Genomic DNA, 24,826 nt, shown 5'->3' on the forward strand with positions numbered 1-24,826 from the left:
GGCGGGCCCTGGGCCGCGGGCGCGGCGCCCGGTGACGGCGGCGGCCCCTTCCGGCCGTCACGGCGCCGCCGGCCGCGTCCCTCGCTCTCAAAATGGCGGACGGAGCCGACAGAGGTCCCGCGGCGGGCGGCCGGGCCCCCGCGCAGGCCCCGGAGCGAACTATGGTGAGGCTGCGGACCGGCGCCGCGCCGCGCTTCCCTCTGCCCGCCCTCGGGGGCAGCCCGTGCCCTGCCCGCGCTGCCGCTCGGCCGAGCAGGGCAGGCTCTCCGCGGCTGCCGAGCGGCGCCGTGGAGGGCCGGGACGCGCCGCTCTGCACCTGCCGTAGCCGGCGGGAGGCTGCGGCACCACCCGGGGCGCGGCCTGGGCGCCGGGGCCGGAGCGGGCGGCCCGGTGCCCCCGCACGGCGGCGGGCGCGGCTGCGCACCGCTCCCGGCGGCTGCGCTGGCTGCGGCTCCGGGCTCCCGCCTGTGCCCCGGGAGCGGAGAGCCAGCCGTGCCCCGGGAGCGGAGAGCCAGCCCTGCCCCGGGAGCGGAGAGCCAGCCCTGCCCCGGGAGCGGAGAGCCAGCCGTGCCCCGGGAGCGGAGAGCCAGCCGTGCCCCGGGAGCGGAGAGCCAGCCGTGCCCCGGGAGCGGAGAGCCAGCCGTGCCCCGGGAGCGGAGAGCCAGCCCTGCCCCGGGCCCGTGACCCGGGCCCGGCCAGCCGCTGTCACGGGCCCGCGGGGGAGCGGTTTGGCTCGGTTCCCCGCAGCATCTCTCAGCCCCTGTCCTGGATCTTCTGTTGGCACCTAATGACGGAATTGATTGAGATCAAACTTTGGAAAGCTTCAGAGCCGTCCTTTAAACGTTGTACTGTAAATGTGCATTTTAACCATAGTCCTTTACCTTTCTTAATTAAAGGTGACTCTACTGTGGAACAGAAAAGGCAGAGTAACAAATTACTGTTCTATATAGTGTGTGGAGCAGCAAATAGTAGCATTTAGAAAGAACATAGTATAATTTAGAGGGAAACAGTTGTTTGTTGAACAGGAGTATTGTTTCTTTTTTCGTTCTGCAAAATAATTGTCTATGGACTTAATATTTTGTTATTGAACACAATTTGTTGTTGACCCTATCTAGTGGTAGCACGTAAGTGCCTTCTGTGGTTTCCTTCACAAACTTGTATAGTGCATTACTATGTTTGAAACACTTTATCTAGAGCAGCTTAAAACCCAAAAGCTGACAAGTTAAGAAAGGAAGGCAGATGGATGTGTATGAGGCACTTTACATTTTATGTTCTATTTCCTGTAACAGTCTGCACACATAGTATAGTTTTGATACTGTTGACTGCCTGTGTTTAAAAGTTGGGTGCTGGCAAGCCTGTAGAATAGCTGCTGTTTACATGATGCTGCACACCACTAATAAAAATAGAAAGATGTTTACTCATGGAGCTTGTCTTGCATGTGGCAGCAGTAAGCCAACAAAGATTATTCCTTGTACCCTTCTCAGAATTGCAAATCATTAGCAATGGCCCTTTAGTCATGGACTTTATTCTTAAGTGCTGTATATTTCTGTAACTGAAACAGGCCTATGCGTGGAATTTTTTTTAATCAGGAACAGCCTGATTTTACAATAGGAAAAATGTGACTTGATTGCATAGTGTCAAAAATTGCGTCCCAAGACAGGCGATTTCTTAAGCTTGTGAGCTGTGCATAAAGCCAGTGGTGCTGAGGGTAATAGTGGCAATCAGCAGCAAAGCAATGCGATCAGCCTTTCATTAACTGGGGACTTCAGAGGCTGAGTTAGCCCAAGCAATCCATGAAACTAAGAATTGCTGAAGGGATCCTCAGCTGCTCAAAGGTGATGCTGGTCCACTAAGTTGTCTTAATTTTTGTGTGATTTCAGACAGTTGAAAGTGTCTGGACCAGAATTATCATTATTCCGAGGAAGGTAGTTGGCCATCCAGACCATGTTGCTTGCCATACATCCAAGCAAAATGCAGGGATTTTGACAGCGAGTAGTGGCTGAGGATGTGATATAAAAAGGGAGAAGCAGAGCTTGGGATACGTACTTAGGTTGTGTCTGACAGCATTTGTGATGTTAGACAGCAAACCTGGCTATAGTGATGGTAGAGACAGTTGTAATCTGGAAGCAGTACACCCAATTTATTGCTGTCTTGAAGATGGTACTAAGTAGGTAGAACTAATATATGAACTAATATATCTTGCCTGACTTGTGCTTTCACTGTGCAGAGCTATTCTGAAAGTTACTGTGGTGCTAAAATTGGAGTTGTGTGGAGTGGAAAGAACTGGTTAAATAGGGTGAGCTTTGGCCTCACTGAACTCGTCAAAGCTGTCTCAGTGTCTGAGCAGTCAGACAGACTCTTGCTCCTCTGTTGGTCTCTGGCTTTGGGTGCCATTGGCTGCAGTGCAGCACCACATCTGCTGCAAACCTTCCCAGAGTGCTGGGTTCATGGTGCAGGTCACCTGAATGATTCTGCAGGAGCCAGCCTGATTCTGGAGTGGATGGTGGTGACTCAGGTAATAAACTCTTCTGCGCCCAGCCCAAGTCAGTGGTGTCTTCCCTGCATTTATCTGCAGCGCTTCAGGTTGGATGACTGTGGTTGAAAGTACTTAACTTGATGTTTCGCTGCATTAGTTGGAAGTCAGGTCCTGTCTGTTCTTCTGCTTCTTCATAGTGGCTGTATTGCTTCCTGAGCTGCCCTGGAAGAGAGTGGGTTGAATTTAATGCTGATTAAGTAGCAAACCTTGTCTACTAAACTCGAGTTTACTTTCTTTCCTTTCCTAACAGCATCCACAGTTTACTTGGCTGGCTGATGGGCTGGACTTGGCTTGTCCAGTAGTTGGCTAGCAGGCATTACTGGTGGCCTGACAAAAACCAGCTTTGCAGGCTGGATCCAGCCCTTGGTTGGCTGTCCATTTGTATTCTAAACAAATTCCGGTTTGACGCCTGCCTGCTTTTGCATCTGCTACCTGGAGCAGGGCTTTGATATTAAGCTGTTGCAAGGATTTAAAATTTACACTGAATCTTCAAATTGTCACATATATGTACCTTCTCTGTAATATTTGTGAAGAAAAGGGATTTTTTTAAAGGTTCGTTCTTTTACCATTAGTCAGAACCTAACAAAATTTGAGATATAAGTGGTGTGCAGGAAGAGAAAAGCTTGTATTATTAGGATATTACCTTTTAAGATAGGAAATTTCCAAATTTCAGTTTCATAATGTGAAGTAGGATGCAGGCACTTGTGCATTTTAGGATATTTCAGATCTTTTGTGTCATTCAGTGCTGTAACATAGTTGAGAAAATGTATATGAGGAGACCTGCTACTGGAGGGGATATTCATATTCATATGCAGGTTATTTCTTGAAATTAGTGAAATCTGAGTCAGGTCTCTTATTTGGAATTGCAGTGTCTTCTAAACTGAATTGACCTGCTTAGACCAGATGACATGTTCATATAATTTTACTTTGTTAAGCTAAATCTGTTTAAACTTTCAATTTAGGTAAGTCATCATATCCTTTATTGTAACTGTTCCCTGAAATGCAGATGGTCAAATTGCTGTATTTAGAACAGTGCAGCATATTGGTAGAACAGTATTTACTGTACACTTGTGTCAGTGTCCAAGAAATGGTGTGTTGTTATCTACCAAATGCAGGTTTCACCAAAAAATTTGGAACATGAAAAGGTGATTAGATTGCATGCCTCAAAGACTTGAAAATTAGTTGCAGAATTCCTGACCATTTTGCCTGTTGAACCTACTTAGTAGTAGTATCCTGCTAATTTTGCAGCATATTTAGGCTGGAGTGTCCACTTGGTAGGGAGGTACAATAGAGGTACCTCCTGCATGGTGGAGAGAGCCACAGGCCATGTTTGACTCCAGTTGTCCCTTGGGCTGCAGATTGCTTTCAGGTGCCTACTCCCATGAGCTGCAGCTGGGCTCTTGTAGTTTTGGAGGTGCCTGTGGTTTAAAAGTCACCTGCGGTTTCCAAAAGGTTGAGCAGCTTGGGTTGGTGCGTTGCTTATCCTGAAGAAGACAGTAGTTTTAGCTGTCCAGCAACTGAAACAGTAACAGGTGGTGCTGGTGGTTATTTATCTTTCTCTGGTGGTCACCAATTTGCTCTGGGTCAGCTCAGGTGGTAGGCATTGGTGACTGCTGGAATCAAGGCATGTTGTACTCTAGACAACTTCAGTAGTCTGTGCTGGTTTTGAGTCTCATTCCAAGTGGGCAAACACCTGCATCATTAAAGCAGCTTTTGACATGAATTGGCACCCTGCTTTGGCTCAGGGGCCAAAGTTAAATGACTAAAGAGATCAAAAAGTTATTTTATGTCTTCAGGTCAAAGTTGATATTTTGTTAGGACAATGTTAGACAGTCTTGAACGTTATCCATGTTGTGCCAAGGGAAAAAAACTTCTGAAACTTAACTTCCTTCTTTTAGTGTAATCACTGATATCTAGAGCTGACTGGATACTAAAGTTTGGTAGTATGGTTTGGTTTTTTTAGCCATGTTATATAAAGGAGCTGACAGATGGATCAGAAAACAGATATTTTGCATTTGAGTTCTAAACAGTAATTTTTGCAGCTTAGATTCTCTACTAAAGCATTAGTTGTGCTTTGTTGGAAAATGTGAAACAACAATTCCTGTTATGAATGTGACAAAACAAATAAAATAAGTTTCTGTTTTAACTCCCTGAACTGTGCCCTTCCAGAGATAGGATTTATACTCCTAAAAACAAAGTTTGATTTAAGGCAGGGAAGAAGAATTATGTTAATTTCTAGTGTTTACTTTTGAAGCCTCTTCTTTGTGGAGTATGTTTGAGGCTGAAATAGATTGCCTTATCTTCCTGTTGTTTTTACTAAAAGTAATGCCTAGACGTTCTGTACCCTAGTTGGATCTTATTCTCAGTGCATTAGAAAACTGGTCATTTTAAACCAAGATAATAAGAAGGAAAAATGGAGCCAGAACTTTGAAAGCAGAACCCATATATGAAAATTAATCCTTTGAACTTTCCTTTTCAAAGTAATTTTAAGTATTCTGCCAACTTATCAAAGAACTTGTGCATATTTATAATTTTAGAATGTTAGATGTTTCCTCAATTAGTTAGACAATATCAAAATAAAGTTTTCTGGGATACTGTCCTGCTAATCTCTGTTTAATTTGTACAGGTGTTCTTTGCCTTAAAGCTGCCTTTTGCATTTGGTATTTATGTTGAATGGCACCTGCTTGAAATCAGTATGCCCCCAGCATTTTAAATATTTACTTTTAAAAGCCTGGTTTTTCTAGTTGCTTTGACAGACAGCTGGTATTGTCATCTCGTGCCTGACAGATTTTTGCTATGCATAACAAAGTATTTTACTATTCCTTTTAACTGTAGTGCTGGACCAAGTACAGGATTTAGTTCATGCTACTGGTAGTTTCTGTTCCTTCATATTTTGTTTTTTAATGTTAATAAATATTTATATTCCTTTTCACTGATTAGATTAATGTACAAATCTAAAAATAGCCTTGAAATTTAGGCAATCACTTCTGCACTAAAAGATCAGCTTGTTAATCAGTGTAGTTAAAGTATAGCTGTTTTTTATAATATTGCCTCATGCAAGCTGTTAGTTTGCAAAGACTTCAGTGTTCCAAGAGAGCTGTGCTTAGTAAGTAGATGAAAAATTGTCATGGAAGCAACAGCTACTGAATTAGTGCGCATAATAAACCTCTGCAATGATAAGAAAAATATTCTTCTTGTTTCTCTTATGAGTATAATGAGTATTTCCTGGGTAACATACAGGCTGAGCATATATTTTTGTGTTCTTACCAGAAGGCAGACAGCCTGCCTGAGAAAGTTCTTTTGCTTTCCTTGTTCCTTCTTCTTTCCTACTTCCTGTCCTCTTTTCTTGGAACAACATTCAAATAGAATTAAAAGCTTTGCACAAGAATGCTTGAAATGCTTGTGAGTTTGACTGTGTGAGAACCCATTTTACACTTCTGGCAGATTTTCAGGGAAGCTTTGCCCTGTGTTTCTTGAAGCTATGATGTGCTCTGGAGCAACAATGCAGAAGCTAAACTTGTACCATCTCTTGGGAACCTGGGTCATTAAGATAGAAAGGGACAGAGTGGGATTCTCTTGTGCTCTGCAAACAGTGTGCCATAGGGCCCCATCCCACCTTCCCACATTTAAAAAATACAGGGACCAGACTGGGAGGCGAATTTGATGAAGCCATGCTGCAGTGTAGGTAAGATAAAACAAAAACAAGTTACAGGAGGAAACGTGCTTAAGCAGAAACACTAAATTATGAATTTTAATTATTATAAGAATAATTCACTTCCACTCATCTTAAGTCAGAAGCATGAAATTATAAACACATGATCAAATAATTCAGTTTTCAGCTACCTCTTACAATTAAATAGCTTTCTCAGAGCCATCAGCTATATGTGATATTTTTGTTTTTTCAGTGTTAATATGCAAGTATCTGATAAATTAGGATTTAATTTCTAGTTCTTCTTTACAATTTAGTGTCTTTATGCCCTGGCTAAACATCACATTTATTGAATAAAAATGTTGCTAGGTTGTTGAAAAATTTGAATAAGTTAGTTAAAATAAGAAGACAACCATTTCATTTCCTTTTCTTTTTGCTCCTCAGATCTGAATGTGTGAAAATAAATACATACCTATATATTTGAGTGCATGTATGTATGTGTATACAGATTGCATATATATTACGTATGTGTGTGTGATACAGCTTTTATGACCAATACAATAATTTCAGTGGTGCTTACTGCTCAGGTGAAATTCTGGAAAAAAGACAGATTTGTTTGTTAGCATTGGAATTAAAAATAACTGGTTCAATTCATGGATGGGTCTTCATTTTCAGATAATAATGGATAGGTTTGAATGCTTTGTGATTCAAGGAATTGGAGTAGACTGATCAAGCTGCTGGACTTACAAAATAAGAATATTCTAATATGGTTGTGGGCGAGTATCAAGCTATCAAGCTATTCTGCTTGATCACATTATCCATGGCTTGCTTATCTTTTCCATCAGCTTCTGCCATGCATTTTCACCATGATAAATGAAGTAACAGGCTAGCTAAGAGTAATGTTGAGGAAGATTAATGGCTAAAAAAATAAATAATTGATTGAGGATTTTTTGGTTTTCACAGAGAAAGTTAAATAGTCTACTTTGAGCCTTCTTTCAGTCTAAGCCATTTGGTGGTTGCTTTCCTCATTCCCTACTTGCTGGTCTGGAGAAAATTCCCTTTATGTAATTTATGAAATTACATATGTATTTTTTTTCTTGCACTCATCTTAAATCTTTTGTGCAGTTTTGGGCGCCACAATATAAGAAGATACAAGCTTGTTGGAGGGCAGCAAGGATGGCAAAGGGCCGAGAAGGGGAAGCTGTGTGAAGGGCAGCTGGGGTCACTTGGTCTATGCAGCCTGGAGGAGACTGAGGGGAGACCTCATTGCAGTCTGCAACTTCTTTGTGTGGGGAGGAGGAGGGGCAGACATGGATTTCTTCTCTGTGGTGACCAGTGACAAGACCTGAGGAAACAGCGTGGGATGGCATCAGGAGAGATTTGGGTTGGATATTAGGAAAAGGTTTTTTCCCCAAAGGGTGTTGGACACTGGAAGAGGCTTCCTAGAGGAGTGGTTGTGGCTTCAGTCTTGCCAGAGTTCAGGAAGCATTTAGACAATGCTCTTAGGCACCTGGAGTGGCTCTTGGGGCTGTCTGGTTTTAGACGTAATGATCTTTGTGAGTCCCTTCCAACTTAGGATTTTCTATGATATTTGGATTTTAACCAAGGTTGTGTTTGAAAGGATATTGTCTTTAAGAGCCTTGTCTGATTTGCAGTGGGAAAAACCAAGTTATTTCTAAATTATAGGAATAATATGAAAGAAAGAATATTCAAACTTGAAAGACAAAAATAGGACAATTGGAGAGACCTGTTTGGAGAAGTAAAGAAGTTGTAAGTGAAGTTATGGACTAAGAACCTCAAGTCAAAACACAAGCACTTTCATTAATTGTCTTAAAAAATAGAATTGCATTTTAGTCTGTTTTCCCAACAACAGTAAGCTTCTATGATCATTTGGGCTCTTTCTTCCTCAGCTATTGACCTCTGATGACCAGTTCCACAAGGCTTTCAGGAGACTGTTAAGCTGGTACACGTTTTGTGACTATCAGCAGGCAAAGGAATGAATCCCAAACTTTTCCCAGCTGTGGCAATTCTTTCCATTTGTTATCAGCTGAACAGACATCAAACTTCGTGTATTGGTTGGCCCATGGGGAAGAGTGCAGTTGAAAATTAATTAGTGCATGGGTTTCTCTACAGTAACATAAGACTTGCCAGCTCTTGCCTTAGAGTATTTTAGCAGAAGACTTCAAAGTGGAAAATACTGTGGTGGAAAATAGCAGAGAAATCATTTGAAATCCATGGTTTCTTGGATTTTATTGCTCAAGAAACTGACTTCTGATGTAGGAAAGAATTCTGAATTCACAGTAGAAGTGTGTAATCCTATTTTCTTTATATTTACTTATTTGTTTATCCATGGGTGTCTTTCTTGTTGCAGTGGTGTGATGAAAGATTCGACTTCCAAGCTGCATTTTTACAGTGCTTGGCAAAACACGTGCCAAATATTTACTCAGCTGAAATGGACCCCTTGGTGGAGAAACAAGAAGAAATGGTCCAGGCAGCAATATTATACCCCCTAGAATGTTATTTGTTTGGGGAGGACCCAGATATATTCCTGGAGAAACTACAGCAGAGTGGAACCTCCCAGCTGTGTGGAAAGGTGTTCAAAGGAGGGGAGACAACATACTCCTGCAGGTAAGGATGATGTTGTGTTGTCATCAATGTTCCCATCTGAAATAATACAGCAAAGTGCTTGAATAAAATCAGTTGTGCTGCTAACTAGTCATTCCTTGTGTCATGGTACTTCTTTGCTTAACTAATGCTGGCATTTGTTTCCCATTTCAAACCACTGTAGAGTAAGGAAAATTACACATGAAAAGAAGGTTTGGCAGAGAAATGGGGAACAAAATGGAAAGGTTACTAAAAGTACTGAAAGCTCTTGGTTAAAAGTGTTGGATGGAAGTGTAGGGTATGAATATGGAGTATGTACCTGAACTGAGGGATACAGTACTCGCTCTTTCAAAGTCTGAAACAGAATCCAGCATTTCTGAGCATCATCAGTGCTTTGCTTCGGCAATAGCTGTGGAACCAATGGTAAATTTTCACCTTTTTTTCTCATCCTGCAGTATATTAAAGGTGAAATCAAATCTCATTGATTTGATAGAATTAATTTTATTAGTTCCTATTAATACAAATACAGTAATGAGTATAATTAATAAAATATATTAATATTAAAAAGCTAGCAGTATTTATGGTGAATGTAAAGATTGCAACAGTTCTAGCAATTGTTGAGCATTAATATGATGTTACTGCCATAGTTTATTCTAATTTTCAGTTTCTTTTAAAAGCTTAGAAAATTTAATTAGAAATACTAAGACTATTATTAGAGATGAAAAGCACTATATGTAAAAGAGTTTAGAGTTCCTTAGAGTTCAGGAAGTGTCAAAATAAAAGCTCTCTATAAACTTTGTTTATGAATTTCACTGTAACGTTTTAATCAATCACATACTCTGCAGCATTTTCTAGGAATCAGCTAGTGTTGTGTATGAAAGGGGAATGGTCTTTGAAGAAATCCTGCTAGAAGTCCTGTACTAGAAAGTCTATAGTGAGTGGGAGAGCTTTATGAAGGGAAAAGCAGGACAAGGCTGTTTAGTGCTTCTAGATCAAGAATAATTCTCTTCCTGCCTCTCCAGAGTTCATGTATGGTAGCAGGCAAAAAGACAAAACTAAATGTCTGAGTTACTATCTTTCTTATTTTTTTTTGAATTGCAGTCTTGCAAAAATGGTAGTATTTATACAAGGTACTGTATTGTTCTACTGCAACTGAAGCTAGGTATCTGTTTGCTATAGGCTTCTAAAATGCTAAAAATAAAATATACTCTGCAGTTCTGAAATCTGAATGTTTTGAATTTCAAATCTAGTAGGCACTTCTGCCTTCTCTTTTCTTTGATTAATCTTTCAGTAGATTTATGGTAATAAGTGAGTGTTACTAAGGTATTAAATGATTGTAATGATTATTATAATCTCAAGGTTTGGAAGGAAGTTCATTCTGTAATCAGAATCACCATGATATTTTAGTTATACAGGAAGCTTGAACTAAATGTTGAACAATGGTATAGAGTAAAATGTTGTCATTTAGCACCTGTCATCTACATTTTGCATGGAATAAAACAGCATTTAAAGAAAAAAGTGGCCATGTTTTAAGGAAAAAGGCAATCTAGAAAAGTATGTATGTGAAACGTAGGATAAAATGGAATTAGATTGTCCATGAGTGTAATTCCCTATTTTCAAGTATTTAAATGCATGAGTGAAACTTTACAAGTTACATTTCAAGGTATATATTCCTAGCTTATTTAGTAAGGAATTCCTTTCAGATTTTGACTTATGTTTTAAAAATTAGAAACATAGCTTAGTAGAAGTGTAGCTAAAATTTAATGAGCAAACTGACTACTGACTGATGTTGGAAACAATAATAAAGGTTAATTCAGAGTCCTCACTGGTTTTCCTAGCTGCTTATTCTTAGCAAAGCCAGAAAAAGTTTTGCTAAGCGAGTTTTGAAAGTGGAAATTGAGCATGTTTTTGAAATAATTTGATATAACAGATTTGACTACATGGTTCAAATTTAACAAGACTGGTTGCTTCATGTCACAGGAAGATGATGAAAGTCAATGTTTTTACAATTTGAATCTGTTGTTCATCTCAGTTTTTCTTTTTTTTCAGAGCAACATGTTCTTTTGTGCATGAAAATTTCAAGTGTTTGTTTTAGAAAGTTTTCCACTTACCATTTTTGTTGCAGAGACTGTGCAGTAGATCCAACTTGTGTGCTCTGTATCGACTGCTTCCAGAATAGCATTCACAAGAACCACCGATACAAGGTAGGAAAATCTTATTTTAACAAATGGTACTTGCAACTTTAGAAAAGTTCTTTTGAGGCTATAATAAACCGCATATAAACTACTAGTAATTTTATTATTGAAAAAATAAATTCTGGTATTTATGAATTACCTAATCTCTCTCTCTTGTGTTTCTAGCTATATAAAGCTTCTTCTAAGAACAGCAACTTGCTAAGTGAAGAAACAAAAGAGAAAGGAATTTATTAATGCATGAAGTGTTATTCTGTTTGGCAATTTCATGAAAGTGTAGGTCAGAGCAAAGAGCTGTGACTGATAATGGCAGTTGTGTCCCAAGTCCCAGCCAGCTCTGTTGGGATATAAGTAAGGTGAAAACCCAGGGAAAACCCACAGTAATGATTACAGAGCACTTTGGAAACACAGCTGGGCTGAGAAGCTGCTGTCATTTCCCTGTTTTTCAGTAAATTCTTCAGGCAGAACATCAGCTATGGAAATAGGTAGTCATATGGAGGCAGGTTTGTAGCATTTTCATCTAAAGAATATAGGATGTGCTTTTTATAGATTCATATAATAATTTATGTTGAAAGGGACCTAAGGAGATCACCTAGTCCAGCCTCCTGCTCAAAGCATATCTAATTAGATCAGGTTATTTTAAAATGTTTCAGGTAAATAACAGATTTTTGAATGTCTTTTTATTGGGTCAGAGGTTTTTTAGAATTATTTCAAGATCGGGGATTTGGAGGAAGCTAAGGATAATTGGTTTTGCCTGAGTTTGTTTGAACTTTTTGCAGAAATGGAGACTCAGAATTTGTACTCTTCTGAAAGTGCAATGCAAAGTTAAAGCAAAAATTTATTTAGATGCTGATCATGTAATCTTTTCTTTGGTTAGAAGTAGAGGTACTACTAAATGTCTATTTAATATGCACATTGTTTTTTAATCTTATTTTCTAACTTGGTGAAGTAATTTTAAAGAAGGCATTAGAAAGCTTTGGTGTTATTTTGTGAACAAACACAGAAATATTTTGCCATTTATGAAGCACTCATCAGTCATAGGCTTTTTCACTTTCAAATTAAATTTATTTAAGACTTGCATACCTATTTCCTTCTTTATTTTCTGCTCAAAAGGTTTGTCTTTTACCCCCTTTTTCCTCTGGCAAGTTTCCTTTTATCTAAAAAGTCCATTGGTTATGCAGTGACTCTTCTGTTTCTAACTAGGTGTTTGTATTTGTGTGTGATTTAAATAATTCACAATGCTATTTTCCTCTTGATTTTTATGGGTGTATTTCATTACTGAAATACATGGTTGTTCCAGATGCATAGCTCCACTGGAGGTGGATTTTGTGACTGTGGAGATACAGAGGCATGGAAGGCTGGACCACTGTGTACTAAACATGAGCCTGGAGCATCAAGTTCTCCAAAAGAAGTAAGAATATTGCTTAAAGTGAAATAAAAAATTTTGTAAATGTTACCTTCTTATTTCAAAAAGTGCTTATTCCTATGTATGAATGCATATGTATTATATAACTCATGTAACAGGTTCAGTCAAGTTGAATCAGGATTTCCTTGGTCAAGATATTTGGGATCAAACATATATATTAGACGTCCTTTGGGTTTTTTGCTTTTTGTTTGGAGACAGTTTCATCTACCCGCTTCGTGTGCTTGAGTCTTTCATTTGGAATTAATCTGTAAATAATAACTGAGGAATTAAAATTGCAGTCTCCTGTTTTCTTTGCTAAGTATATTAGTTCTTATTTACAAATAATTGGTTTCCCAGAGGTTAGCAAATGTTTAGAGGTTTGATTTTAATATTTTCTGTTTTCTACATTACTGCAGTACTGAGCAGTCAGTTCAGTAATTACTGAATTTGTCAGTTTCTTCGGGTGTGTGATCTGTCACTATGACTAAAATAAATTTTATATGCCTTAAAACTGACCTTTTATGCTAGAATATCTCATGGTTATTGTACCTCATAAAGGAGCATATTAACAAAAGATATGCCATCTTGGAAGGAATTCTTAAAGAGAATATGGGCAAATCAGCTGCTTCAGGTAAAATTTGGGGTTTTTTTCAGAGTCCTTCATTCTGAGATAATCAGGATGAAAAACCTCACCATTTGTCATTGCAAGCAGACCCCAAATCCCTGATGGTTTTGTAGCAAACATATTGTTATTTATAGTCTGGTCAAAAAGTCAAATGGAAAAGGAATAAAAAGCACTGACCTTACAGAAAAATGAGACAAAGTTTTCCTTCACTTTTTCATTCTCCTTTTTGAAGAAAGTTAATGGATTTCAGAGATAAAAATAGTTGAAACTGCAATAAGGAGTAATTTATTTACCAATTGGAGCTTGTTACGTGATCTGCAATGCAAACTTTTAATATCTATGGGAATGCAGAAAGCTGTTAAACAGTTTTTTTGCATGCAAGGTTAAAAGAAGTGGAGCTAACACATTTGATGAGGCCTTTCATAGTCTAGGCTTAGATAAAACATGGATGCGTAAGAAAAAGTATATGAAACTGTTGGAATACTACTGAGAGCCCTTGGGATGAAATAACTTTGAAAAGAAGAAATTAGGTGAGGTTAATTTCCTTGAAAATTGTGAAAAATATGATTTCCTGATTATACTATAAGTATGTATATATAATTTACAGTATATATATACATATTATAGTATAATTTCCTGTTATATTAATAATGTACTCTACCAACCCCCTTTTAATTTTTTTAGGTTGTTTTCCATATTAATATTATGTCATATTTTACAGAATTCTGAATGTCAGTTGAATGAAGAAATTATGGAGCATTCTAGGAGAGTGTTTCCCTCTGTGATAAAATACATTGTAGATATGCTTATCTGGGAGGAAGAGAAGGAACTGCCTGTGGAGCTCACCATTAGGTAGGGAGTATTTCCGACTTTGTTTTCAATTCATTAGCAGCTTGGATGATAATGTTGCCTGAAATAGTCTCATACTCATACAGACATTAGTGCTGAAATCCCTGTAAACAGCTCTGTGGCATATTTGATGTAGAGTTATGTAGAGAAAAGCTTTTGCTACTTCATGGGAAAAGTAGTGTGTGACTGTCCTCCATCAGTCACTGAAGGAAAGTGCTCCTGAACCAGCCTGATCTACAGTGAAATGGCAGGTCTTAGTGCACAGGGGAGGAAATGTCAGGAATGGAGAGACCCACCGGGTACCATTGACTGTCTTGGGAGACACTGATGGGGTGCTAAGGGGCAGGGGTACAGAACTGAGCTGGCAGGTTTTCAAGGATGCTTTCCACAGTGCTTGAGAGAAAGATGTGGACAAACCTTTTAGCAAGGTCTGAGGACAAGGGCTAATAGTTCGAAACTCAAGCATGGTAGATTTAGAATGAATACAAGAAGGAATTTTTTCACAATGAGGGCAGTGAAACAGTGGAACTGGTTGCCCAGAGGGTTGGTGGATGCACCATCCCTGGAAACATTCAAGGTCATGTTGGATGGGGCTCTGAGCAACCTGATCTAGTTGAAGATGTCCCTGCTTATTGCTAGACAAGATGAACTTCAAAGGTCCCCTCCAAGTCAAACCATTCCATGATTTTGTGAAAATGGAAAAAGGCTGTATACCACATTAAAAAACAAATGGGTTCATAAAACATTAGAGAAAGGAAATTATAAGAGAATATCAAATTTCTTCAAAGCTTATATTTTGTACTTGAAACATAATTTCTATAACTTTTTTGGCGTAGATGGTGGCGGGGTGTCATTAGCATGAAGAATATGCTTGATTTACTTGAATACCTTTCTTTTTATTTTATTTAGTATTTTTCTCAAGCTACCAATTAAGCTGTATTCAATAGGACACTATTTACAATTTTACTTTTATTTGTATGATATGTTACCTTTTTCCCAGCAGAGAAAAGGTAGACAGCTACTACTGTGTCCTTTTCAATGATGAGCACCACTCCTACGATCATGTCATCTACAGCCTGCAAAGAGCACTGGGCTGTGAACTTGGTGAAGCCCAGTTGCATACAACTGCCATAGATAAAGAGGTTAGTGCATTTGGGTTATTGGAGAGGGTCACCTTCTAATCATTAAGAGCTACTGCTTCAGTTATAGAATCTTTGTTTCTAGTTGCTGGAGCTTGAGGAAAGAAAGGCACATGGCTGAGCAATTCTTAATCAACACTTGTTTTTCAGGTCTGGAGAACTTGTTTAGGAAGTACTTCTCTCTGGTTATGCTCTGCTATTTCATGTACTTTGTGCCAGGAGGAAAGTTGATATGGTTTATATTGAAATTGTTTTGCAGAAATCTCTTTCATCTGTTTTAATGTGTACATGAATTTTCTTTATATAGTAATAAAATATCTAGACATTACTTGGTCATTGTGTTGTTAATTTGGTTAACATTTTTCCTACAGATAATTATGTTAATTTTTATTTGTGCTTTGGTGTTTAATAGCACTGTGAGTGATGTTTAGCCCTGTTTTTTCTATTGTGAATAGAAAACATTTCAAGGATCAAACTTATGATACTTTAGGTTTGCTTTATATTGGTCTCATGCTCAGTATTTTTTTAAACAGGGTCGTAGAGCTGTTAAGGCAGGACATTATGCCTCTTGTCAGGAAGCAAAAGAAGAAATTAAGGTAACTTCCTAAAGTAATTTTGACAAAAAAACACCCCATACCAACCTAATTAGTATTAACATTGAGTATTTATTTGTCTGCCATACAGTCTTTAGCTATGTACTTCCATGGTTTTATTACTTGCCTGTGAAGTTTTTGGAACTGAATTTACACCGCCACATTTAAGACGGATATCTTCAGAAATAAATAATTAAACTGTTTTCTTTGTTTTGCTTGGGAGAGACAGTGGGTGGTGAAAATAAGTAGTGAAATAAATGTTTTATTTTATATGTACTAATATTTACCTGACTCCTAGAGGCATTCTGAAAATGTTTCTCAACGACCTCTGCATGTGGAGGTTCTGCATGCTGATGTTATGGCACACCAGAAGTTTGCCTTGCGCCTTGGTTCTTGGCTGAACAAACTCATGAGCTATTCAAGTAAGCATTACTGGGTTTTGTTACAATAATGCCATGCCAGTATTTGAATGAATTAAGCAGTGTTATATATGATACTCCCTTAATTAAAATACTTTAATGTTCTAAATAGAAAATTAATAGTGCAGTAGCATGGGTGATGATATTCATTAGCAAGGTTATCAGTAGCAGTACTTTCCTGTTCCCTCTTGTTGAAATAAATGTGTTTGTTTCCCTAATGGAGCACTATCTCGAAGTTTTATTATTCTCACTTTTAGCATCGTACACACTCAGTGTGTGACTCCTTTACATAAAGGCTTCCCTCCTCAGTGCTGGGAGAAAGCCACAGAGCATCTCTGTCAGTGAAAACATAGATCCTCTGATTACATCAATTTCTGCTTCATATTTGATAGCTGTGATTCATTAGAAAGTGTCAATAAAACAAGCACCATAAAATCTTAATTTAAAGAAATCTAGCAGTGGAAAGTCTATTTGAAGCTTTCAAACATTGTGCTGGTGTTTGATGATGCTTATGGTTTTAAAGATTTCTGAATCAATGTACCTTTGATTTGTTTCTTTTTTTTTATACTTGTGTCTTGCCACACTAAAGCCATTATAAAATTTCTCCACATGGTACAAATTAAGTTCTACTCACTCCTTATCCTCCTTCTTGATAGGTAAATATGGTGGTCTGCTTTAGCTCCTTTGTAAGCTTTAATAAAGTGAATTTAATCTCAATTTTACTGAATACTTACTTGAAATGCATAGATCAGAACTGTACTTTTTTGTTATTCTTGACAGTGTTCTTTTTCAAGTTTGTATTTATTTTGCCTACAGTATTTTCTTGCTGTTCTGAATTCTTCAGATAGTTCTTTCAGTTGGTACAAATTTTTTGAGTGTGGATTATTTCAAAGTTTATAGTGAAAGTTTGATTTTATCCAGGTAAGTTAACTGATAATTGTATGTTTCAGGAGAGTCTTTAAGTACAAAGATTGAAGTTAAACATTCCTTTCCTTCTGAATTATATACAGAGAGGCTTTATGAGCCTGATGTTCTGTACTCAGCTGGAACCTTTGTGCAGTCTGGTGGTTCCTGTTCTTTCCATGGTTTCAAGTGGTAGAACATGGATCAATAAACTTTTAATAATGTTTATTTCCATGTTGTCAGGAATTTGATTCTTGACTCTTTGTTTTTCCTTTTCAAATTAAAAAAGCCTCATTTTGGAAAGTTAAAAACCCAAGGTTGACTGCGATATGTTGATCCCCAAAACTGCTTCAAATACTGTGTTACTGAGAGGTGCAAGAAAATACAAAAGAATTTCTGAAATTCTACAAAAGACTGACTTTCAAGGCCTGAGGCAGTGACCAGCAGAAACTTGCCTAGCCCTGAGCATTTATGTGCTGGCATAGTAAAGGCTTCTTATGGATCTGCGTTGCAAAGCTGTCTAAATTATTTTCATTTTTAAATACTCTTCTGCATCACAGTAGTTATTAAATTAGGTAGGCGAGAATAATAGGAAAAAATTAGTGAGGCAAAGGTTATGTGGAAATATATTCATCGAGAAAAAATGTTTAAAGTAATTCTTATTTAAGTGCCTTTTTTTTTCATTTAAGTAATAGAATTATGTAATTCTAATTTTCTTGTGTCATATAACTTAATTATTGAAGCATTCTTGTACAAATGAGTAGTTTCATCCCTGCAGGTGACTTCCGCCAGATCTTTTGTCAAATATGTCTCAAGGAAGAAGCTGGATCTGAAAAGCCCTGCTTTATAAGCAAGTTGATGCTATGGGATGCAAGGCTTCATAAAGGTTTGTGTATCTGTGTTGCTATAAACTAAAGATTTGTCAAATTAATTTTTCATGTGTGTAACATATAGGTAAATGTAAGTGCTACGTGTGTAGAATTATATTTCTTCATGTTTCTTTTTATTACAGTTTTTATACAGCCTTAATTTTTACAGCTGGGCTAATTTATATTTGGGATATATGTTTGCCACCTCAATTTGTCCTGCTTTTTGTATCTTGAAAAATCTTTTTACAAAATGCAACCTGACACTGAGCGACTTGATTACTTGGTGTTTTAAATACATACCAATAGACATCAAAACCCAAAAATAATTAATAACTTTGTTCTTATACTTCATAACCATTTCAAGACTTCTAATGAATTTTAATTATAGTTTAGTAATTGGTTCCTTTTTTCCCACAAAAAGCTGCATCTTAATACAGCAAAGTGACATGTGTTGTATTGGCTCTTTGCAGGGGCAAGGAAGGTTCTTCATGAGCTTATCTTCAGTAGTTTTTTCATGGAAATGGAATACAAAAAACTTTTTGCTGTTGAATTTGTGAAGGTAAATGGTTTCATTTTTATGCTATGAATTTGTACTAGTTTTATGAAAGTTCCCCCAAACTGAACATTGTTTCAATATAAATAATCAATTTTAAGCAAGCAGAACTTCAATAGCTGGCTCAGCCTTTATTGGAGTGCAGTTAATTAATTCCCATGCCACTGGTTTGTTCCTTAGACTCATGTAGGTATATGCTTGTTTGAATGCCATATAGTTATTCTTCTGTGTGTCTTTTGAAGTGCCATATGAACTGCAACTGAAATTGGCCTTTTTTTTTGAAAATATGATACAATAATTAAGAAATACACAAAACATAAGACAAAGTGCTTTGTTTGCTTTTTTTTTAGGGTGAGACTTTTTAATTCTGATTGATATTTTTTGATTTTTCTCTGGACTGAAACAAAGCAAATAAAGACTTGCGTTACCCATTGTACATGTCATTTACAGACAGTTGTTGAACAACTATCCATGCAGTTCACTGCAGGAGGAAGACTTGTTTTTTAAGAATTTAATGTCTTTTTTTTTTTTTTTCTTCAGATATTTAATTTTTTTCAGATATTTAGTATTTTTTCAGGGAAAGATTGGTTGTAGGAGAAAATAATTCTGGTTCCAATCTGACAAATGAGTTACATTTGTGCTTATCTTCAGTATTAAGGCAGTGTGGACCATATTGGCTTGCTTTGGTGCATTGAGGATATTGTGCTGGTTTTGTTGGAACTGCTTCTATTAGGTGGGAGAGACACACTGAGATGTAATTCTTGTGAATAAAAAAAAAGTAAACATTTTCATTAACATTTGTTTAATGTCTCAAATATTCTCTTTTTCTAGTATTACAAGGCATTGCAAAAGGAATATATCAGTGATGATCATGACAGAGTTCTCTCTGTGACAGCACTCTCTGTTCAGATGTTCACTGTACCTACCCTGGTATGTACAGCCTGGCTCTGCTGGAGGTGTAAAATAAGTTTGAGAATTGCTAACAGTGTCACCTTTGCAGATTGTTGTATTTGGCAGGGGGTCTTTATGCATTGCTAAGTTGAATATGAAAGAGATTTGTGAAGGCTAGTATGAAAGCAGGAGCTTGAGTTGATGTGAAAATTCATTACAGAGCACAGAGGGACTGCAAATAGGTTTAAGTTCCTGGCACACTGTACTCTGCATTAACTTTGTGTATTTATTTATTGCTCACATTTACCTGCCTATGTGACTTTAAAAACAGGGCAAGGGGATAAAAAATAGTTAAATGTCTTCTTGTGGGGGAGAAATATGGGGAGGAAGTATATCTATAAATTTTAAAGGTTATATGTTTCCTGCCTGAAGTACTAATGTAAAAATTCTTTTCTACATGATCTTTCTAGAAAAAAAACAGCATATCCATTATATGGATACTGTCATAATTGAACAAACATGTGAAGTTGTTAGCAGTTGTGTTCCTATGCAATAAATACTGGGGGAGTTTTTTTATCTTGGGCTCTTTGCAAATGCATAAAAGATTTTTAATCAGAAAGATTTGATTCAAAGGAAAAATATTTTGATTGAGACATTTAACAAAAGCAGGAAGAAAAAAATTTCACTTTGTTCTTGCAGGCCCGACATCTTATTGAAGAGCAAAATGTAATCACCACCATTACAGAGACACTCCTGGAAGTGCTTCCAGAGTACCTAGACAAAAATGACAAGTTCAACTTCCAAGGCTACAGCCAGGACAAACTGAACCGGGTGTATTCAGTAATATATGACCTCAGGTAAGTGTAAAGCTGACAAGCTAGAGCAGCTTTAAAATATTGGTAGTATGATGAAGTGTTTCAATACAGAGTCTGATGATAAAACTGCTTTAAAATCAGACCCAAACCCCTCAAAAAACATGCATGATATCTTATGTTTTTTTTTCAGTGGAAACTTAAATTTTTAAATTACCAAAATTACGTTCTATAAAAACATTTTTTGATTTTCAGTTATCTAATTGATATTTGATATTTACATTCATAAACAAAATGTATCTACTGCAAGACAGTATGGGAAATTTGTCTCCCATTTGCTATTTTTCTGGGAAAGCTGTGTAATCCTTATCTACACAGGGTTTTCTAATTTTACTGGTACCAAATTGCTTTAATAAACTGAGTAATGTTTATTACTCCATTTATTATACCCCAAATACATTGGAATTAAAAAAACCCTGTTAATTTCCAATGATGGAGTCACACCAAGGTATTAGTAGTTTTAGTATTTGGGAAATTTTCTGAGTACTTAAAGATGGGGAGGGTGATGAAATTTGATTATGTAACTGATCGTATAAAACAATTGAAAACAATTGTATTTCAAGAACTCTGAAATACAAGCATAAGAGAAGTCTGAACAAAGTATGATAATTTTTTTTTTTTGGGGGACAGGTATATCTTAGTCAGCAAACCTACAGTATGGACAGACCGTCTGAGGGAGCGTTTTTTAGAAGGATTTGTTTCTTTCCTAAGGATTCTAACTTGCATGCAGGTACAATACATTTAAATAGTTTCTTTCTAATGTTCTGTTGTAAAGAGATTACAGCATCTTTTTTCCCCTAATATAATAATGGAAGTAAACATGCAATTACAGTGTTCAATTCTTCAGTCCCTTTTTATACAAATAATAATCATCAGATTTAGTTACATGTGTTTTAACTTTTGACTGTGAACTTTTCTGTTGTGCTTAAGCCTGTAATCACTGATTTAGACAGAATATTTTGTGGTATTTCCATTTCAGGGAATGGAGGAGATAAAAAGACAGATTGGTCAGCACATTGAGGTGGACCCTGACTGGGAAGCAGCTATTGCCATTCAGATGCAGCTCAAGAACATTCTTTTGATGTTCCAGGAGTGGTGTGCCTGTGATGTAAGCATATAAATTTTCTGGGATTCTTGTATGCATGCTTTTCATGAATCTGCCTGACAGCTTTTGAAATAGGAGCTTTCACAAAAGCTCACAATTTTTCTAAGTTCTTCAATAAGCTTTTCAAGAGCTCACAAAAACTATTGGTCTGAAAGAATTAATCTGGGTGTGACAAAGAGAAACATGTATGATTTTTTTATGCTACATGTATTTTAAATTATAGGAAGAGCTGCTGCTGAGGTCCTACAGAGAATGTCATAAAGCTGTGATGAAGTGCAGCACAAATGGCCGCTCTCGGGAGAAGACAGTATTTCATTTATGTGGCCATACCCTGGAGAGTAGACCTTACAGAGTATCTGCAGATCCTGTCAGCATACATTTGCCACTGTCTAGGACTCTTGCTGGTGAGAGATGTGTTTTGATTGCTGTTTAAACCATGTTTGTCATCCATCTCTATTTCTTTACTCCAGAAAACATTTGGATGAAGTGCTTCACAGATGCGTTGCTCTCTGACTTTCTGACATTCTCATGATCAGGAAGACGTGTTTCCCATATGTCCCACTAAGGGAGAGTTTTTCTCAAAACAACATTAGCATGGAGGTTGGAGGATGTCTTTTTAAATGGAAGAGAGTGAAGTCAGTCAAGAAGGAAAAAATTTCCTTTTTTAATGAGATCCTTAGTTTTCTCTGAAGTGTTTCTGGTTCTATCTCCTTTATTTAAATTAATGTCCATGATTACTGTATCTTGGATTTGGTTTCTAGCCATATGTATCTTAGGATGGTTGAAATGCTGAAAGACATATTCTGCACAATGCCAGGACAGGCTTCCAGCCAGAATACAATCACTGCTTTCTATAGAATACAAATGAGAGTATATGCTATTATTAAGCTGTAGATTCTTTATCACATCATTTGATACCAAGATACCATCTGTTAAGCTTTGTAGTTTTGAAATGTGAAATAAAAAATGTATGTATTATATAGCATCTCAATTTGAATGGTGTTTATTCATTAATTTAGTGTAAATTTATTCATAAAGTGATGTATTGTAAGACTAGGAAGAACTGTTGTGATAATGTAATAGATCTCTTAAAAAAAGGAAAGTATGAAGTTTTTCCTAAACAAACTTTGACTTTATTTTTCTGTAATTCTCTGAAGTGTAGATAATTTAGCAAACATGTAGCAGAGGTTGGAGAACCTTCACTGATTTAGATTTGTTTTCTGATTTTTCTTCCTTGGTTTTGTAGGTCTTCATGTACGATTAAGCAAGACTGGAGCCATCTCAAGATTGCACGAGTTTGTTTCTCCTGTAAGATACTTTTTTTTTTTCCAAATTCTTTTGTGATTTATACTCTGGAAAGAAAAAAGCCTCAAGCTATATCCTCTAACCTTCATGGCACATAAACAAGTTATTTTTCAGCTGTCAATATATCTTTGTTCATTAGGACTTACACTTTTAAAATCACTGGCAGATGTATTCTGAGGTGTTTTTTTGTTTGTTTTTCCATTTTTAAATTCTAGGAAGAATTTCAAGTGGAGCTGCTAGTAGAATATCCTTTGCGATGTCTTGTCCTGGTTGCACAGGTTGCTGCAGAAATGTGGAGAAGGAATGGGCTCTCCCTGATAAGCCAGGTACCCCTGCAGTGTTCAGTGCCGAGCTGATCCTGTTAGAGTTTGCAAGGGTTGCTCAATAATGCTGCCAGGGGTTCATCCAGTGCAGAGAGGTCATGGGGTCACTCCTACAGTAAATAGAAAAGTTTCTAGATGGAAATTTAGGTTACAGGGTTTTATTTCTATCTTCAGCAGTGGCTTATCTCCTTGTCTTAGATGAGTATTTTCATCTCCGTTATTACTCTTTTTCCTGTTCTGTGTAATAGTATCCATGTTGCTGATGTCTACTTGTAAACGAATTTCAGATCTCATAATCACTGCTAAAGTACTTGTTAGTACTCTTGATTATAATATAAAAAGTTAGAAGTTCCTAATGGTGTATGGAAATTATTATATACAGATGTGAAACTATTTTAGTCTTACACTAAACTTTTGAGAACCCTATAGCTAGACATACAAATATTTTCTAATACTTGTGGCTTCTGTTGCAAGAGTAAAGGTAAAGGGAAGAGTCTACCCTTGCATTTGCTTCCTTTGACTTCACTTTGGGGTGGTTTTGTTGTTGTTGTTTACTTGATTGATTGTTTTGTTTTTGGGGGGGGGGTTTGTTTCTTTGTTTTGGTTTCCTTTGGCAGAAATTCTCTGCTAACTTTGCACAGGACTCTTTGATGAAATCGAAGCAGAGCTTGGCAAACTCTTGCACAATTGTCTTTCTGAGAACCAGGGTAGGAGAAGGAGGATATTTTCACTTAATTCAGTAGCAGCCATTGGGGTTATGCCCTCTTGGAAGGGGGTGTGAAGTATGGAACAGACTTTTTCTGGATAGGTGAAAAAATATTTTTAACTTCCATTAAAGTACATACTTATTTTGAAAGAAATGTGGACTTTACTTGATAAAGGTGTGGTGCAGTTTGAAAAGCCTCTAAGTTTAACTGATGTACATTTGGTAGTACATTACTTTATATCTCTATTTTGTTTTCCTATTTCTTAGGTATTCTATTATCAAGATGTTAAATGTAGAGAAGAGATGTATGATAAAGACATCATCATGCTCCAGGTAATGTTCTGAATCACTGCATAGTTGTAGTTTTTAAAAAATTTAGTTTAATTTGCATGATTGAAATAGCAAGTGATGTTCATATTAATTTGGGTTTTTTGATAGATAGGTGCATCTCTTATGGATCCAAACCAGTTTCTCCTGCTGATACTGCAGAGATACGAGCTTGTTGATGCTTTCAAAAAGATGAAGCCCACCAAAGATCAGGTAAGTAGCAAATTTTTCTGCTGTTTAATTCGTCCATTTTGAGTATATGAAATATCAGTAAGAAAAACTAGCTACTGTTGATAACTGCATTTTAAAGACCACACCACAAGTCAGCTCCTGACTTGTGATCAGTACCTAACCACAAGTCAGGAGCTTGTGGTTAGGTAAATATTTTGTATTTGAAATTTGTAGAAGCTTTTTCATAATTAGCAAGCATGTTTTGCCTGTTTTGGACCTTTCTTTTATAGGGAATCTACCAAAATCCATGTAAATGACTTTACTATAGTATTTCTATATCTCTTAACCCATGTAACATGCTTACATTTTGGTTGGAAGTTTCTTGGCTTGTTATGCTGCTTCTTGTGGCTTGAACTTTTCTATAAGCCTTCATTTGGGATACTTTTTTTTAGCTGTTTATTTTCTTGTATGTGGATCTTGCACTTCAGTTGCTGTATATCTCCTCTACCAGAACAGGCACTTTTTCCAGCTTGTTAGAATAAAAACTGCTTCCTAGAGTACAATGCTTCAGCAATGTAGTAGATATGAAGACTGAGCTCAGTGTCATTTGGTGGATGGATTTTTCTGCACTTTTGTTTTTGTTTTTTTTAACCTGATTTCTCTCATTCTTGCAGGATTTGATTAAGCAATATAATGTTTTAATAGAAGAGATGCTACAGATTCTCATCTATGTTGTGGGTAAGCTTCATTTCTCTCTGTTGTTGTAGTAATGGAATGTTGCTTTAACAAA

The 24,826-nt window shown here is 37.2% G+C and overlaps 1 protein-coding gene across 5 annotated transcripts in view; it reads left to right on the forward strand.

Annotated features, from left to right (window-relative positions):
* Positions 1-28: 28 nt before the first annotated feature.
* The window catches only part of UBR1 (ubiquitin protein ligase E3 component n-recognin 1), a 56,178-nt gene continuing 31,380 nt past the window's right edge, over positions 29-24,826 (forward strand). For 2 of the 5 annotated variants that reach the window (XM_021533526.2, XM_021533528.2), the window contains exons 1-20: positions 29-164; positions 8,557-8,813; positions 10,915-10,993; positions 12,282-12,392; positions 13,733-13,863; positions 14,861-15,002; positions 15,533-15,595; positions 15,891-16,014; positions 17,693-17,800; positions 18,254-18,342; positions 19,168-19,266; positions 19,927-20,084; positions 20,730-20,829; positions 21,079-21,207; positions 21,428-21,608; positions 22,451-22,512; positions 22,725-22,835; positions 23,806-23,871; positions 23,977-24,078; positions 24,711-24,774. In XM_021533526.2, the coding sequence (XP_021389201.2) occupies positions 93-164; positions 8,557-8,813; positions 10,915-10,993; positions 12,282-12,392; positions 13,733-13,863; positions 14,861-15,002; positions 15,533-15,595; positions 15,891-16,014; positions 17,693-17,800; positions 18,254-18,342; positions 19,168-19,266; positions 19,927-20,084; positions 20,730-20,829; positions 21,079-21,207; positions 21,428-21,608; positions 22,451-22,512; positions 22,725-22,835; positions 23,806-23,871; positions 23,977-24,078; positions 24,711-24,774 (2,248 nt within the window). In that variant the 5' untranslated portion in view covers positions 29-92. Of the gene's footprint in view, positions 165-8,556; positions 8,814-10,914; positions 10,994-12,281; positions 12,393-13,732; positions 13,864-14,860; positions 15,003-15,532; positions 15,596-15,890; positions 16,015-17,692; positions 17,801-18,253; positions 18,343-19,167; positions 19,267-19,926; positions 20,085-20,729; positions 20,830-21,078; positions 21,208-21,427; positions 21,609-22,450; positions 22,513-22,724; positions 22,836-23,805; positions 23,872-23,976; positions 24,079-24,710; positions 24,775-24,826 lie in introns of those variants that run through there. The other 3 variants (XM_021533527.2, XM_021533529.2, XM_021533530.2) reach the window with 2 other exon arrangements.

This window comes from Lonchura striata, chromosome 6 (genome assembly GCF_046129695.1).
Source record: "Lonchura striata isolate bLonStr1 chromosome 6, bLonStr1.mat, whole genome shotgun sequence".
Classification (NCBI taxonomy): domain Eukaryota; kingdom Metazoa; phylum Chordata; class Aves; order Passeriformes; family Estrildidae; genus Lonchura; species Lonchura striata.